This window comes from Hylobates moloch, unplaced genomic scaffold (genome assembly GCF_009828535.3).
Source record: "Hylobates moloch isolate HMO894 unplaced genomic scaffold, HMol_V3 SCAFFOLD_1, whole genome shotgun sequence".
Lineage (NCBI taxonomy): Eukaryota > Metazoa > Chordata > Mammalia > Primates > Hylobatidae > Hylobates > Hylobates moloch.
The window spans coordinates 72,557,414-72,576,878 of NW_026652276.1; the positions used below are offsets into that span (position 1 = coordinate 72,557,414).

The 19,465-nt window shown below is 36.4% G+C and overlaps 1 protein-coding gene across 4 annotated transcripts in view; it reads right to left on the reverse strand.

The window, feature by feature from the left end:
- The window catches only part of UBR3 (ubiquitin protein ligase E3 component n-recognin 3), a 270,447-nt gene that overhangs the window by 112,370 nt on the left and 138,612 nt on the right, over nucleotides 1–19,465 (reverse strand). For all 4 annotated transcript variants that reach the window (XM_058441285.1, XM_058441287.1, XM_058441284.1 and 1 more), the window contains one exon: nucleotides 13,272–13,360. In XM_058441285.1, coding sequence (XP_058297268.1) covers nucleotides 13,272–13,360 — 89 coding nt within the window. The remainder of the gene's footprint in view (nucleotides 1–13,271; nucleotides 13,361–19,465) is intronic.

The window sequence follows — 19,465 nt, forward strand, 5'->3', positions numbered from 1 at the left end:
GCTATATTAATCAAAATAGCATGGTACTGGCATAAAAAACAGACACAGGCCGGGCGTGGTGGCTCATGCCTGTAATCCCAGCACTTTGGGAGGCCTAGGTGGGCAGATCACGAGATCAGGAGATGGAGACCATCCTGGCTAACACAGTGAAACCCCATCTCTACTAAAAATATAAAAAAATTAGCCGGCATGGCGGCAGGCGCCTATGGTCCCAGCTGCTTGGGAGGCTGAGGCAGGAGAATGGCATGAACCCAGGAGGTGGAGCTTGCAGTGAGCTGAGATTGCACCACTGAACTCCAGCCTGGGTAACAGAGCAAGACTCCATCTAAAAAACAAAACAAAACAAAACAAAACAAAACAAAACAAAAAAGACACAAAGACAAATGGAACAGAATAGAGAACACAGAAATAAATACACATATTTACAGCCAACTGATTTGCAACAAAGGTACCAAAAACATTCAGTGCTGGGGAAAAGACAGTCTCTTCAATAAATGATGTTTGGAAAACTAAGTATCTGTAAGTAGAAAAATGAAACTAGACCCTTATCTCTCAATATATACAAAAATCAAATCAAAATGGATTAAAGACTTTCTAATACTTCAAATCATGAAATTACTAGAAGAAAACACTGTGGAAATGCTTAAGGCATTCATCTGAGTAAAGATTTTTTGTAGATTCTGGATATTAGCCCTTTGTCAGATGAGTAGGTTGCAAAAATTTTCTCCCATTCTGTAGGTTGCCTGTTCACTCTGATGGTAGTTTCTTTTGCTGTGCAGAAGCTCTTTAGTTTAATGAGATCCCATTTGTCAATTTTGGCTTTTGTTGCCATTGCTTTTGGTGTTTTAGACATGAAGTCCTTGCCCATGCCTATGTCCTGAATGGTATTGCCTAGGCTTTCTTCTAGGGTTTTTATGGTTTTAGGTCTAACATGTAAGTCTTTAATCCATCTAGAATTAATTTTTGTATAAGGTGTAAGGAAGGGATCCAGTTTCAGCTTTCTACATATGGCTAGCCAGTTTTCCCAGCACCATTTATTAAATAGGGAATCCTTTCCCCATTTCTTGTTTTTGTCAGGTTTGTCAAAGATCAGATAGTTGTAGCTATGCGGCATCATTTCTGAGGGCTCTGTTCTGTTCCATTGATCTATGTCTCTGTTGTGGTACCAGTACCATGCTGTTTTGGTTACTGTAGCCTTGTAGTATAGTTTGAAGTCAGGTAGCGTGATGCCTCCAGCTTTGTTCTTTTGGCTTAGGATTGACTTGGCGATGCGGGCTCTTTTTTGGTTCCATATGAACTTTAAAGTAGTTTTTTCCAATTCTGTGAAGAAAGTCATTGGTAGCTTGATGGGGATGGCATTGAATCTATAAATTACCTTGGGCAGTATGGCCATTTTCACGATATTGATTCTTCCAACCCATGAGCATGGAATGTTCTTCCATTTGTTTGTATCCTCTTTTATTTCATTGAGCAGTGGTTTGTAGTTCTCCTTGAAGAGGTCCTTCACATCCCTTGTAAGTTGGATTACTAGGTATTTTATTCTCTTTGAAGCAGTTGTGAATGGGAGTTCACTCATGATTTGGCTCTCTGTTTGTCTGTGATTGGTGTACAAGAATGCTAATATCCAGAATCTACAATGAACTCAAACAAATTTACAAGAAAAAAACAAACAACCCCATCAAAAAGTGGGCGAAGGACATGAACAGACACTTCTCAAAAGAAGACATTTATGCAGCCAAAAAACACATGAAAAAATGCTCATCATCACTGGCCATCAGAGAAATGCAAATCAAAACCACAATGAGATACCACCTCGCATCAGTCAGAATGGCCATCATTAAAAAGTCAGGAAACAACAGGTGCTGGAGAGGATGTGGAGAACACTTTCACACTGTTGGTGGGACTGTAAACTAGTTCAACCATTGTGGAAGTCAGTGTGGCAATTCCTCAGGGATCTAGAACTAGAAATACCATTTGACCCAGCCATCCCATTACTGGGTATATACCCAAAGGACTATAAATCATGCTGCTATAAAGACACATGCACACGTATGTTTATTGGGGCACTATTCACAATAGCAAAAACTTGGAACCAACCCAAATGTCCAACAACGATAGACTGGATTAAGAAAACGTGGCACCATACACCATGGAATACTATGCAGCCATAAAAAATGATGAGTTCATGTCCTTTGTAGGGATGTGGATGAAACTGGAAAACATCATTCTCAGTAAACTATTGCAAGGACAAAAAACCAAACACCGCATGTTCTCACTCATAGGTGGGAATTGAACAATGAGAACGCATGGACACAGGAAGGGGAACATCACACTCCGGGGACTGTGGTGGGTTGGGGGGAGGGGGGACGGACAGCATTAGGAGATATACCTAATGCTAAATGACGAGTTAATGGGTGCAGCAAACCAACATGGCACATGGATACATATGTAACAAACCTGCACATTGTGCACATGTACCCTAAAACCTAAAGTATAATAATAAAAAAGAAAAAAAAGAAAAAAAAAGATTTTTTGTGTACAACATCAAAAGTACAAGCAACAAAAGCAAAAATAGATAAATGGGGTTATATCAGCTAGAAAGCTTTTGTACAGCAAAGAAAACAATCAATAGAGTGAAGAGACAACCTACAGTATGAGAGAAAATATTTGTAAACTATCCATGGGACAAAGGATTAATAACTAGAATACAGAAGAAACTCAAACAAGTTAATAGCAGAAAATAATCCAATTTGAAAATGGACAAATTATCTGATAAGCCATTTCTCAAAAAAGACATACAAATGGCCAACAGGCATATGAAAAAAAAAAAGGTCAACATGATTAATCCTATGGGAATACAAATCAAAACTGCAACAAGGTATCATCCATCTCACCCCAGTTAAAATAGCTATTATCAAAAAGAAAACAATCACAGATGCTGGCAAGGATGTAGAGAAAGGGCATGCTTGTATACTACTGGTAGGAATGTAAATTAGTATAGCAACTATGAAAAACAGTACGGAAGTTCCTCAAAAAGGTCAAAATAGATCTACCAAATGACCCAGCAATCCAAGTGCTGGGTATATATTCAAAAGAAAAGAAATCAGTATATTGAAGAGCTAGCTGCGTGTCCATGTTTATTGTTATCACAATAGTGAAGACAGCACCCTAAGTTTCCATCAACAGATGAATAAAGAAAATGTGGTGGGTGGGTGTGTGTATAGAATGGAACATTATCTAGCCATAAAAAGAGTGAAATCTGTCATTTACAGCAACACGGATGGAACTGGAAGTCATTATGTTAAATGAAATAAGCGAGGCACAGAAAGACAAATATCACTTTTTCTTACTCGTACGCGGGAATTTAAAAAGTGAATCCCATGAGAGTAGACAGCAAAATGATGGTTACCAGACGCTGGGAAGGGTTGGGGAGGAGGATATGAAGAGAGGTTGGTTAATGTGTACAAACATACAGTTATAGAAGGAATAGTGTTTGATAGCACAGTTGGGTAACGATAGTTAACAATAATTTATTATGTATTTAAAAATAACTAAAAGATTTGAAATGTTCCTAACACAAAGAAATGATAAATGTTTGTGGTGACAGACATCCTAATTATCCTGATTTGATCATTACCCACCATATTCATGTATCAAAATATCACATGTGCCTCATAAATATGTACAGTTATTATGTATAAATTTTTTTAAATATTAAATTTTTTTTAAAGAATGAAGAGTATCTCTACACACTGCATGGTAGGATCTCCTGGATATTAAGTGAAAAAGCAAGGTAGGGAAAGTGTACATATATGTTACTTAAGAAAGGTATACAATTACCTAAGAAAGGGACTCTAGGAAAAATTAAATATTTTATATCTCAATATAATTATATATATTTATATAAGAAGATATATTCATATCTCCAGCCCTACTTCTTATATAAATGGTAGCACACAAAGCAAATATATACGTATTTGCTTATACTGTTAAAAATAAAAGGATAAATCACAAATTAAACTGTATTATTAAATAAAACAACTCCTTCCATCTGTAACAACAATAAAAGTCAACTAAATCCTGCGATGTGCCAGCTCTCAGCTCAGACTCTCCTACTTTCCAAAGGAAATCTTAATGTATGGGGTCTGTGGACAGATGCTGTTCTTATCCACCCAGTAGCTATTGTCCTTTCTGATAACAACAGGCCTCAATTTTTGTTGACAAAAATCACTCCTTCACCACTCTTTTCAATTCCTATGATTTAGGTGGGACTGACTGTACAACCACACAAGAGTGGTAGAGTCACAGCAAGGATTTTTGCTGTGTCTATTGGAAAAGCAGTGTTTTCACTCTGTTTTTTAAAAATAAAAAAATAAAACTTTCCCCAACACTCAGAACATCACTTCTATCCTGTGCCTGAAGCACTCAACCAACCATCAGGTCTATTAATTCTTATTTTGCAATTGATCTCATATCTATCCCTTCCTATCTATAGGCTACCAACTGTGTGTGTGTGTGGGGTGGGCGCATACCCTGTAGGGGGGTAGGGGGGAGCATACTCTCCTCAATTCGCTTTAAATATGAAGAAATAGTAAAGAGCATGTTAAACTTCTTGACTAATAGCCCTTGTTCCACACTTACTACTGTATAACCTCAAATTTACTTAATCTCTCTAAGCCTAGGCATCTGTATCTGGGATAATACTACCTATCTCATGGATGTGTCAAGACAAAATGCAATATACAGAATGTATTATCACAGTGCTGAGTACACAGTTAACATATAAAAATATGTTTCATCCTCATCATGATCAACCACCAAAATTCATACTCTTAGACTCAGACCAAAAATAGAGGAAAAATTTTATGTACATAATGTTTATTATCATTAAAATTAGGAAAAAAAACCCTACACAGTTCACTTGTGGGTGAATGATTAAGCAAACTGTAGAATAAAAATGATGACAGCAATAGCCAATGTTTATATAATGCTTATTATGTACCACTCTATTCTAAGCATTTTAAATGTACGTACATTTGACCCTCCCAACCCTATGAGGTAGTATAAAAATTCCTTTGTAACAATGTGAAAACTGAGGCAGAGAGAAGTTAAGTAAATTACTCCAGGCAATGGAATGTGGCTGAGCTATAAACCCAGTCAGGCTCCAGAGTCCATGCTCACAACCACTACACCATACTGCTTCCCCAAAGAAGTACAGACTTTAATAGTTACAAGAAGCTTTCAATAACAATGTAGGGAAATTCTTACACTAAAATATTGGGTAAAAAGGCATGGCATAAAATTGTGCTATACAGTATAATCAGTAGTGTACATATTATTAGGATAGTGGGATCAGGGATAAAATTGTTCCTTCTTGATGCTTTTCTGTACTGTATAAATTTTGCAATTAAAATGTAATATGTTCAATAACAGAAAGTAATTCCCAAATAAATTCTTATTCTTTATTAAGTATCTGAACTCTCACTGGGAACGTAATTCTGTTGCATTTCAGCTATACCTATCTGACAAACCTGACAAATCTTAATGGATCAAGGTTATAATCTAACACCTTGACTCCCACACCTAGATGGCTAGTAAAAATTTTAAAAGGTGGGGGGGAGGATAATGATCAAGAAAGAAGGATGAAAGGAAATGCAGAAGTAATACTGCCTCTTCATGTAGGAAACTTGGTAACTAAAGAAACGCATTAAACAGATAGGCAAGAGTGCTAATCACAGTAGAAATGTGTTGTATTCAGAGAGAAAAGTTTTCATACTTAAACTACCTAATAACGTACTGTATTTGATTAGAGGATTTATAACATACTCTGTCATAAATTTGAAGTATTTTGTATGTTATGCTTCTACACTAGAATTTTTGTTACATACAAAGATATAGACACAATAAAAAGAAGCAACTACAGTAGTCTCCCCTTATCTTGGATTTCACTTTCCATGGTTTCAGTTACCTGTGGTCAACCATGGTCAGAAAATATTAAATGGAAAATTTCAGAAATAAACAATTCAAAAATTTTAAACTATGCACCATCTTGAGTAGTATGATGAAATCTGATACTGTCCCATTTGGTCCTGTCCAGGATGTGAATCATCCCTTTGTCCAGCATATCCATTTCTGTTATCAGACCAACTGCTGTAATATCCCAATGCTTGTGTTCAAGTAACCCTTATTTTACTTAATAATGGCCCCAAGTATAAGAGCAGTGATGCTGGCATACTGTTGTAATTGTTCTATTTTATTATTGTGTTGCTAATCTCTTACTGTGCTTAATTTATAAACTTTATCATGTATAGGAAAGAACAGTATATATGGGGTTTGATACTACCCATGGTTAGTTTCAGCCATCCTCTGGGGGCCTTGGAACAGATCCCCAGTGATAAGGAGATATTACTATACAGATTATTTACGTCCTTACAACACAGATATGAAATAAGACAAAAAAAAAAAAGGAATTTGACAAATGAGGGAGAGGATTTGGCTAAGGTTAAATTGTATCAGTATTGCTGCCAAGTATTAATAGTACTTCAGGTATAGGCCCTGCTTCATATGTTAATAATACTATAGTACAAAAAGTGACATGTAAATAGTCATTAAAAGCAGAACAACATGTGACTTTGCAAGTTTTATCTTGAGCAGTGGGTGAAAATGGGGTCTCAAACAGGCTTTTTGGGGTCAGATATCTTTAGAAAGAGACTGTTACAAATAAAGGGAATACAGAATCAGTGTGATCCGGAATCCTAGTGGTGTGGCCATGGCCAACATAAACAAATGAAATGCCCATAAATCTTTATTGCCTCACCTGTCACCACTGCAGCATGCAAGAACCGAGACTGGGAGAAAGTAGAGCTCATTATCCTGAAGACTTCTGTGAACTGCCTCTGTTTGCTAGCAATCATATTTGCCTGATCCCTCAATTGTTCTTCCTGTACCCTGGCTACTGCCAAAAGAGGTCAAACCTTCCAAAAATTAGGACATGGAGTCAATAACTTTGCACTTATGACATTCAAATCTATGATCTTGACTATAATTGAGCTGTAAGCATTGTTTATCAATCTTTATTTATAGTCAGCTTTCATGACCAATGTCTCCCACTCTCCTCAGCAATTCCAAACTTCAGGTCACATTCTTTTTCACCTAGCAGAACTCACCTTTTACCTAACCCTGAAAACTAAAGCAATCAAAGGTGATCTGCCTGAGGTTCCCATTTCCCTTAAAGCCAGTGGAACTTACCTCTATCTCCATCCATTCTGTCCTCCTTCCCTCCAGTTTCCTCAGAGGATAAGGTGACCATTCTCTTATTCAAGGTAATACCACCCAATCTGCTCTGGGTACGTTGCTTAATTGATTCCTCAGAAAATTGTTTTTGTTTTGTCTCACTTGTGAGTGGAAAGTAGCAAATAAAAACAATTTCTTAAAGTATTAATTAAGCTTTTTTTCTTAGTTCTTAAAATTGCAAACATACTGACATGGGTGAACTAAAACTGTACATCAGACTAGTTACATCACCTGACAAAAAAAGGACTGCTCTTAAGTAACTTAAGAGCACAAAACTTTGACTATATATCTTCAGTGGGATGCAATGAGGACAAAATAATCTGTAAACAATTTAAAATTTGTTATACTTTTTAAACTTTTTAAATTTAAGAAATTTAAAAGTTTTATTCAATAATTTCATTGTTTAACATAGTACTGAGTTAGATATTTTGAAGCTATTTTCTTTGTTTTGTAGGAAAGTAATTTTCTTAGGTATGATGTACTGTGATTGTGTAAGAGAAGATTCTCAATCCTAAGGCATGCATGTTAAAAGTATTTAGCAGTAAGGTCTACAGCTTACTTCATTTAGTAGAGAGAAAGCAAGAGAACAAATACAGGACAATGTTACTAAGGTGATGGTTAGATTGGTATATGGGCTTTCACAACACTATTCTGTCAGTTTTTCTCTGGAATTTTTCATAAGAAAAAAATAGCATTGTAAAACCTCATTTTGGTAAAAAATGCATTTATATGCATATGTACTTAGAAAAAGTCTTGTAAGGATATAACCTAGGTTAGGAAATCTGGTAGTAAAAATATATTATTTCTTATTTTTTATTATTTGTGTTTTCTAACTTTTAATAAAAAATTTAGTGCTTTTCTTATTAAAAAATTAACTTTATACACTGCAATAATACATATTAAGTATTTAATTCAAGATTACAGGCTAAATATCTGCTTTTGTCACTCATTCTTTTTAAAAAAAATCCCACTGAAATAAAGATACAAAAAAAAACGAAGAAATATTCCCACAGAATATAGAAAAAGGATGAAGTGGTAGGAGAGAATTTCACCAGCAAATAGGAGATGTCAGTAACATTTCTGAGACTGGAGGAGACAGAGACATGATGACAGAGAAAAGACATGTGATATCAGAAAGTTACAGAAAAGGAAGAACTGATCTATCCAGAAAAGGAAGAATTGATCTATCCATTAGAATGTCAACTCTGGGCTCAGAATCAGCACATGAGGCAGAAGACAGGAGCCATAAGTATAAAATGACTCTGAAAACAGAATAATTATTTGAAGGACTGTATATAGACTTCACTACATAGCACCCCAATTCCTTCCCCAACTCTGACTAAACAGAGCATCCAGGGGGCTTGGCATTTACCTCACAGAAAAAACGGATCATCCACAACAACAAAAACCAGCCTATTCTTATCCAGAGAAACTGAACAAGCAGCTTAGAGAAAACTGGGCTTCTAATGTGAATGTTAGCATCTAGGCACTCTGACCTAGAGCAGTCGGCCCTTCTCCCAACCCTAATCCAAATCTGACAGTCAACACACCTTACCTATGTACACAGACTAGAGACAATTACTAGGACCAAACCTCTTCACACCTCAGTAAAATAAACCCACATGAGCTACCCAGACCACCTCTCCAGGACAATCAGGAATCATCAGGCAAATGAGGAAACCTAGCAACATGAAAGACTAACATAAGTTTTTCAAGCAATTTAGAAGGATAATTTAGAGAAACAGATAAAGAAAAAAAAGAAACACCCTAAACTCATTCAGAAAGATTTTTAGAGAAAATTCTATACACATGGTAAGAACAAGATACTGAAGAGAGGAAATCTCTATGTATGTAAAACAAAAAGAACAAATGATATAAAAGATAAAACACATTAAAAAATTAAAAGATCAATCTAGGAGATCCAACATCCAATTACAAGTCCCAAAAAAGAATAAAATGTAAGAAGGAAAGTATTGCTGTATAACAAAATACCCTGATGCTCAGTGGCTTAAAAAGAATGATCTCAAACAGTTTCTGAGGGTCAGGCATCTGGGAGCAGCTTAGTGGTATGGTTCTGGCTAAGGAGCTCTCCTGAAATTGCTGTCAAACCTGCAGTCATTTAAAGGCTTAACTGGCACCAGGTGCAGTAGCTCACACCTGTAATCCTGGACTTTGGGAGGCCGAGGCAGAAGGATTGCTTTGAGGCCAGACCAGCCTGAGCAATACAGAGAGACCTTGTCTCTTTAATTAAAAAAAAATTTTTTTAAGAAAAAAATAACAAAATTAAATAAAGGCTTAACTGGGACAGGAAGTTTCACAACCAAGCTCACCCACATGACTGTTGGGGCAAGAAGCCTCAGTTCCTCACTCACATGGGCCTCCACAGGGATACTCATGACATGGCAGCTGGCTTCCACCAGAATGAGTAATCCAAGAGAGACAGAAAGTAACAAAGACAGAAGCCATAATGTCTTTCATTACCTAATATGAGAAACAATATACCTTCACTTCTGCCATATTCTATAGGTCATGCACATCAATGTAGAAGACTACACAGGGCATCAGGACCAGGAGACAGGGATCATTCAGAACCATCTCGGAGGATGACTATGCCAGTTATCAAAAAAAAAAAAAAAATCATGGGAAAAAAATTCTCATAGTTTCAGAGATATGAATTTTCATACTGAAAAGGCTCATTAGGCACTAAGGAGGACAGGAAAAGATCTCACAGATACAAATGATAAAACTTCAGATCTCTAAGGATCAGATAATAACAAATGTGTCACGGGAAAGGAAAAAATGCTCACCTACAAAGGTGTAAAAATTAGATTACCACCAGACTTTTTATCAAATGAATGGTAAAAGACAAAGGGGCAATGCCTTCAGTTGTAAAGTTGTGACAGAAAATGTTTATCAACCTGGAATTCTATATCCATCTAAATGAACAATCAAGTGTGAGAGTAGACTAAAGTCCCTTCCAGAAATAAAGAATCAGACGGTTTAGCTACCAAACATGCATTATTAAGATCTGAGTCAGGCATGGTGGTGCATGTCTATAGTCCCAGATACTAGGTAGGCTGAGGTGGGAGGACTGCTTGAGCTCAGGAGTTCAAATCCAGCCTGGGTAACATAGCAATAACTTGTCTCTTAAAAAAGAAAAAAAGAAAAAAAAAAGAATATACTTGAATTGGCACCCCAATAAAATAAGATTTTAAAAAAAGATGATATTAATATGCAAGAATCTCTATTATCAATCCCAAAAGGGGAAAATCCTAAGGTAATAGCTATAAGCATGCCTGGAGAACAAATGGACCAGACTGGAAAAGAATTGGTCCATTGGAAAAGAATTCCATGCAAAAGACTACTGTATGATTGAGTAGGTAGAATAATAGAGATATCATAAAGGCACATTGGTTCTTGCTACAATAAAATTTTTAAAATAAAATTTTAAAAAGACAGTTGGGGAACTTCAGGGAAAACAAAAGGCAACATAACAAAGTCATGGTCCATACAGAAACAAATAAAAGGTGGTATGGGTTTAGCAATCAAGGGACTGGAAGAAAAGAGGCTATGTACTAAAGATAGTCTCTTTGAAGGGGTCCAGGAGTTGGGCCACCAGATCAAAAATAGTCGATGTAGAACCATTATGTAGCACATTATCTAGCCTTGTACTCAACAGCATTCAAAAAGTCATACTAATACAAACTCTTCATTGTTTTAATGTCTTCATATGGAAGACATTAATGTGACTGCAAAACAAAATGTCAGCAACTTTGAGAATTTAAAAGTTTAAAAGCATCTGAAAAAAGGCAGGAGGTAAAAGAGGAAAGAAGGATGGGGTGCTTATTAGTTCATTTTATATGAAGTGGTATCAAGATACTGACTACTACAATAGAACGATATGTAAATATTGTAATTAAACATGTAAAAAAACAAAAATAGAATTATCAATTTTTGGAAAGAAGAGAGAAAGGGAAAGTAGTGTCAATAAACTAAACCCTCTTCTTTCACATGATAAAGTCAACTGATGCTAAATAAATTCCATAAACAGAATTTCAGTACAGGTTAAGTATCCCTTATCTGAAATGCTTAGGACCATTAGTGTTTCAGATTTCAGATTTTTTCAGATTTCTGAATATTTACATAGATATAATGAGATACCTTGGGGCTGGAACCCAAGTCTAAACACAAAATTCATTTATGTTTCATATACACTTTATACATACAGGCTACAGTGATTCTACACAACCTTTTTTTTTTTTTTTTTTTTTTTTGCTCTTGTCACCCAGGCTGCAGTGCAATGGCACGATCTTGGCTCACTGAAACCTGTCTCCTGGTTCAAGCAATTCTCCTGCCTCAGCCTCCCAAGTAGCTGGGATTACAGGTGTGCACCACCATGCCCAGCTAATTTTTTTGTATTTTTAGTAGAGACAGGTTTCACCATGTTGGAAGGTCTCAAACTCCTGACCTCAAGTGATCCGCCCACCTTGGCCTCCCAAAGTGCTGGGATTACAGATGTGAGCCACCGCACCCAGCCTTATGCAACATTTTAAATAATTTTGTAAATGAAATATAGTTTTGACTGCAACCCATCACAAGAGGTCAAGTGTGAAACTTTCCACTTGTGGCATCATGCCACAACTATATGCCAACCAACTGGAAAACCTAAAAGAAATGGAAAAATTGGCCTTTGGTCTTTCAGACCTGTAACAATGGCCTCTTGGGGGTTTTCGGCCTTCAGCCTCAGACCAGGTACTGTACTTTCAGCTTCACTGGTTTTGAGGGTTTTAGACTTGGAATGAACCATGGTACTAGCTTTTCTCATCCCCCAGCTTGCAGATGGCCGATCATGGGATGTCATCTTTGTAATTATGTAAGCCAATTCTCCCTAGTAAACTCCCTTTCATATATACATATCCTACCATTTCTGTCCCTCTGGAAAAACCTAATAGAGATTTTGAACTTCATAGCTCTCTAGCAACAGACCCAAATGAAAAGGAAATCAACAAATGGCCAGAAAAGGAATTCAAAAGACGAATCTTAAGTCAAAAACTTTCTACTTGTGGCATAATGCCACAAGTGGAAAGTCAATGCTCAGAAAGTTTTGGATTTTGGCACATTTTAGATTTCAGATTTTCAGATTTTCAGATTGGGGTACTCAATCAGTATTCCTTCTGTCAAAGTTATATCCTGAACATTAACTACACTTGGTGGTTTAGAACCCATTAGGCTAAATCTGAACTAATCTCTATACATTTCTTCAGGAAGTTGGTTATGTGTTTAGGTAAACAAAAATGCATGAAAATGTACATGCATGCCTGAATGCATATATGTGTGTATTTTAACTAAATACATGACTTTATTTTCTTTCCGTAATTTTTTCTAAAAATTAAAGAAAAAAATTGCTGGAATGGAAGAAATAGTCAGGGAAGGGAATATCCTGGTTAACTACAGACTGACACTGAGATTTAATCTATTTCTCCAATGTGTGTAAAAGGCTACTATCATACAGAAACATGGTATCCTCTCTCACTGTATAAATTCTAATGCTAATCTTAATGGAAATGAGAAGTTCACCTGATTTTAAGAAATAATGAAGGGGTACCAGGAAGAGGCACTAGAAGCATTTGCAACTATTTTAAGGATTTTAAGATAATTTCACAGAAAAAGATCAAGATAACTAAATGTATATTGATGGATCTCACAAATATAAAGACCGTTTAAAAGAAGAGAACAAAAGGAGCATACTACATTGCTACCATCAGGAAGAACTTCCTAACAATTACAGCTACTAACAACAGAATATAATAAAAGTCTATAATAAAAGTCTGATCTTCCATCACTATATTGTTTAAAGACCAAACAAACACTAGAAATCATAAGTCTGTAATGTTTTAAATTAGTAAAAGATTGGACTACATCATCCCTAAAGTAATAAGTATAATTATGAGAGTTCTAAACTAATAATTTTGACTTACCAACATCCATTGCAGTTTCCATAAAGCTTTTCTGTCGAGAAGCAAACTCCGCAAGCAATTTCTGCTGCCTCTCTCTAGCCTTCTGTCGCCTAGATTAAACAGAAATAAAGTTGTAAGTATCAGATGTGCTTAAGTCCTAGCTACTATATTTCAGGAGTATATAATGTATGAAAAGCCCCTGGCACACAGGTGGGAACAATCTATTTTCTGTATTATGTATTAAATTTCTTCTAATATTTGATTGTCCTTAAAAGGATTCTACTAATTTTAAAAGGTTACAAACTCAACTGGCTTAACAGATAAAAATAAAAGCCAAAATGTACTTTAAAATGTGAAATAATAATTAAGGTAGGTAGAATATTTGGATTTCCAATAACACAAGTTCCTAAGTATACGTCAGAAGGTAGCAAAAGCAAGAACATCTTTTTTAGCAAAAGACTAACAATTTAACCCCAGGCACAAATAACAGTAAACTGATCGCTAGAAGAAGCTATGATGTTTAGGTATAAACAAAGTCTAAAAGATAAGAATAGTCGTATTTACTGTTACCCTAAGAATAGGTCTCTCCTAACAGAGAATGAACAGAAGCCAATTAGTTTCCCTGTTTCTACTAGGACATATTTCAAGTTCGGTTTATTTCGTATAAAGTAAAAGAATGTGAAGGAGTCTCAAACACAACATAAGAATAAAACTGTATTACAAAGCCCTAAATATTCCCTTGGATTAATTCACTATATTATATTTATTATGTATGCCTTATCTACTTCCAAAGAATTTTTTTTTTCTTTTTGTAGCTTAACAGCTTACTAATTCTTTTTTACTATACTTTAAGTTCTAGGGTACATGTGCACAACGTACAGGTTTCTTACATATGTATACATGTGTGCTGCACCCATTAACTCGTCATTTACATTAGGTATATCTCCTAATGCTTTCCCTCCCCCTCCCCCAATCCCATGACAGGCCCCAGTGTGTGATGTTCCCCTTCCTGTGTCCAAGTGTTCTCATTGTTCAATTCCCACCTATGAGTGAGAACATGCGGTGTTTGGTTTTTTGTCCTTGTGACAGTTTGCTGAGAATGATGGTTTCCAGCTTCATCCATGTCCCTACAAAGGACATGAACTCATCCTTTTTTGTGGCTGCATAGTATTCCACGGTGTATATGTGCCACATTTTCTTAATCCAGTCTATCATTGATGGACATCCAAAGAATATTTTAATTGCAACTGGTTGCCAAAAAAAATCCACCAATACAGTGTTACCATAACATAAGAATAGGAAAATAAGTCAACTAATAAAGAAAGGAGACAAGTTTCTTCAGATTATGTGATGCTAACAATACTACTAAGCATAAAGTTTCACTGCCAGTAAGGAAAGGTTAAATTAATAATTTAAACAAGAAGTGAAGGAGAGGAAGAAGAAAAAATGAAAGGTTAGAAAAGGTAAATTATATGTTAGTTCACGGAAGAGATAAACTTTTTACTTGAACAAAACTCAAAGAGGAACTGATGTCCTTTGTGTCATGCCCATAATACAGAAGAAATGAGAACATAATGGACAGAGTATACTACATTAGTTTCTTTAATGACCATTTATTATATCTGTACAGTACAGAAGTCAAAGCATTATGTTAAACTGAGAGTCTATGCAATCATTGTTATGGGAAACCTAAAAGTGTTTTTCTATTAATCTGATATGATTCAAGGATATAACATATAAAATTCAGAAGAATGAAATACAGTAATTTTTAAATTATCCACACATTTGCTCCCATGAAATTAGTGGGGATAATCAGGAGCAACTATAAAGTCAAGTTCTGTGGTCCACTTTACCATGAGAAGTTACATATTTTTGCCAATAATATTCAAAAAATTGTTAACACTCCTTTTCTAACATTTACAGATAATTTAGGATCCACACAAACTCGCCTTATTATTTTATAACAACAATTCTCTTATACTGTTTTTGAGCCAAATTATTATTATCCAGGTTGATCACTCAACTTATTCATCAAAGTTAACTCTCAATGATGTTTTCATTTCAAAAAATTAAATCTACCCGTCCCCTCTCTTCCCTTTCTGAACGTGTCCCAGCACAGAGTGTCAGGACTCGACAACCTGGCACGGGAGGGCATTTGTGTGGTAAAAGATTAGAAGAAAGCAGTTATATATAAGGGAGTTGATTTTTGTAAAATTTATATATATATTTAACTTTAGTTAAATATATGAAATTTTTTAACTAAAAAAGTTAAATATATCTATCTAGATAGATAGAGAGAGAGAGAGAGTTATAGGTGTCAGGTATCTCACTGTGGAAGTAGAGAGTTACAGAGTTACAAATACGGAAAGAGAGAAAACAAGAATGACTCCTAGAGGGATGGATTGAAATTGAAAGTATCAGAGTGAACTCACAGTTTTCAGTACATAAAGGCAGACATAAAACTAAATATAAATTTCTCCCTTCCTCTCTCATACTACCTTCCAACACAAACACAGACAAACAAAGAAACACACACACAATTTTCCCCAGCTGTGTCCTAAGAGGCCCTGAGACAGCTATACTTCATTAAACACATGGACTGGGGTTTCTAAATACCATTCTCTCCTAAAAGCAACCAGGACTCCTTGGAGAAATGGCTGACTCCAAGTACAGGATAAGCCTGCAACATCTTTTTTTTTTTTTTTTTTTTTTTTGAGATGGAGTCTCACTCTATCGCCCAGGCTGGAGTGCAGTGGCACGATCTAGGGTCACTGCAACCTCTGCCTCCCAGGTTCAAGCAATTCTTGTGCTTCAGCCTCCTGAGTAGCTGGGATTACAGGCACACGCCACCATGCCCGACTAATTTTTGTATTTTTAGTAGAGATGGGGTTTCTCCACATTGGCCAGGCTGATCTCGAACTCCTGACCTCAGGTGACCTGCCCGCCTCAGCCTCCCAAAGTGCTGGGATTACAGGTGTGAGCCACGACACCTGGCCAAGCCTGGAACATCTTATTGCCCCAGAAAATAGGAATATGCTCAAAGAATGATGGGGATAGAACAAAAGGACCCGGAAACCAGCTTGACATGACTCCTAGTGGCCAAATCTGTAATAATTTGAGCACCAAAATTAATAACGAGCATATGAGATTATAACCCATAAAATAAAATAGGAACCCATGAGTCTACACTGATAAAAATAAATGAATATAAAGCTGATATGAATTGGGATATTGCAATATCTCAAAGTATCTCTCCACTAATTATGTATTAATTGTAAAGTGGGGTGGGAAAGGTAATTTGACTGTGAAGAAGTCTGGCAGACATGATCAAAGTTAATCACCAGTGATGAAACAAATTGAAATCATATAACACCTTATGGGATACAATGAAAAGAAAACAGCAACACTTCATTGACATTCCTGCCAAAGTTGTATAAACTGAGTCAAAACATAAAGGGAAAACAGACAATCCCAAATTAAGGGATATTCTACAATGCTACTACTGCTTCTTAATCTTTAAAAGTGCCAAGGTTATGAAAATAAAAACTTCCATATTGAAGGAGAACAAAGAGGCATGACAATTAAATGCAAGGAGTGACTATGAACTGGATCTTTCTGCTATAAGAAATATTACTGGCTAGGCGCAGTGCCTCACGCCTGTAATCCCAGCACTTTGGGATGCCGAGAGGGTGAATCACAAGGTCAGGAGTTCAAGACCAGCCTGGCCAACATGGTGAAACCCTGTCTCTACTAAAAATACAAAAATTAGCTCGGCGTGGTGGCAAGTGCCTGTAATCCCAGCTACTCGGGAGGCTGAGGCAGAGAATTGTTTGAACCTAGGAGGCGGAGGTTGCAGTGAGCCGAGATCACGCCACTGCTCTCCAGCCTGGGTGACAGAGCGAGACTCTCTCAAAAACGGAAAAAAAAAAAAAAAAGAAAGTAACAAAAGAAATATTATTGGGGGCCAGGAGCAGTGGCTCATGCCTGTAATCACAGCACTTTGTGGGGCTAAGGCGGGAGGATCACTTGAGCCCAGGAGTTTGAGACCAGCCTGGGCAACATAGCAAGACCTCATCTCTACAAATAATTTTTAAAAATTAGCCAGGTATGGTGGCACACACCTGTAGTCCCAGCTGTTCAGGAGGCTGAGGCGGGAGCATCACTTGAGCCTAGGAGGTCAAGGCTGCAGTGAGCCATGATCATACCACTACACTCCAGCCTGAGTGACAGAGCAAGACGCTGTCTCAAGAAAAGGAAAGAAAAGAAAAAGGGAAGGGGAGGGGGGGGGAGGGGAGGGGGGGGGAGGGGAGGGGAGGGGAGGGGAGGGAAGGGAAGGGAAGGGAAGGGAAGGGAAGGGAAGGGAAGGGAAGGCAAACTAAACCAAACATTATTGGGACAACTATCAAAACTTGGGATCTAAAGGTTTAATCATACTCAAATACCATATCAATCTGCTAATTCTGATAGTTGAGGGTACAAAGAACTTCCTGAATCATTTATGTAAGTTTAAGATTACTTCAAAATAAAAAGCTTTCTAAAATTAAATCCATCCTCAAAGGACAAATATTTGTCACAATGGAAGAAATGGAAGCAAAGAAAAATGTGCTCTAGATGCTTAAAGCATTCTAAGTGACCTCCAAAAATGCTATGAGCAACAACAGCATTGACAGACTACATTTTTGGTCTTCTGAATCACTATTTTGTAAATCTGTAAGTTTTGCCATACCTCTTTAATTAATGCCACTCATTCTACAGCTCACCTTTAAACATGTACATTTACAATTAGAATACATATGTCCATACAGTGTACTTTTTAAAAATCTATTAAACATAAGAAAACCTCAAATGTAACTGCTTGACACTAATATTAAAATGCATTTCTATAGCAGGTTTCTATACTAACCAGAAATGGGATGTCATTGTCATGAATGTTTTCTTAATCGAGATTATTACTTTTCTAAATGCGCATAAATGTAAATAAAGAACATTAACAAGAACACATACAAGTTCTGGCAGATTCAGGACAACTCAAAAATTTTCCATTAACTCCTGAGGTAAAGACATTGAAGCTGCATTTTATTACAACCATCTAACGTTTTCTGCTTGCATCTTGTTTTCTATCAAGTTAATCTATTATGAAAGTGATGCCGAGTTTGTCTAAAGGTGAGGTACTTGGAAATGGATCCTCATTAAGTGTTTATGAACTGTTCCGCCTTTATTATGAAAATCCAAAACGAAACCAGAGGAAAGACAAATGTGAGAAGCACGGTGAGATCCAAATAGAGTCATCTTAATCCTTAGCTGTCTGCTACAAAATTAGTTTCAAGTCCTTGTCAATACCATCACTGTTCAAAGAAAACAAAACCTATCACAAAGAAAGCCTTTAAAATTTTTAGAATATTATTTATTACAATAGCATCAGGGCCTTTGTAAAAGCAGCATCTAAACTATTTCCTCCAGTATCACATTATTAGTAATAATTACAAAATTCCCTTAATCAAGAAAAAGATTTTGATTCACTGTTTATTTTCTTTCTAAATAAAAGGATATACTATTAGATAACAGAAAGAAGGATCTGACCACTGAGAGACCACTAATTAACAAAAATAACAATCTTACCTCATTTTCAACCTTCTAATTTTGTCAGTAGATTTATTACATTCTAGGCTATTACTAATTCAAACTTAATGAATGGTAATCTGAATTATATGTTACTGAATGTCCTTTCTCCCATGGAAACAAATTTTTTGTTAGTTCTTTATAACTCCTATTTAGGAATTCTCCTAAATTCTTAATCTACCATAGGCTTTTGCATATATAAATTTGTTATAACAAACTTTTTTTTTTGAGATGGAGTCTCACTCTGTCGCCAGGCTGGATTGCAGTGGCGCGATCTCAGCTCACTGCAACCTCCACCTCCCAGGTTCAAGCAATTCTCCTGCCTCAGCCTCCCTAGTAGCTGGGACTCCAGGCACACGCAACCACGCCCAGATAATTTTTATATTTTTAGTAGAGATGAGGTTTCACCATGTTGGCCAGGATGGTCTTCATCTCCTGACCTCGTGATCCACTCGCCTCGGCCTCCCAACAAACTTTTAATTACATCAGAGATGTAGTGAAACTATATATGTGACTAAAATTGCTCCTTATACAGGTACCAAAGGATGACCTCCTAACAAATCAAACAGGATGGCCAATCTTATTGAACTCCTGTA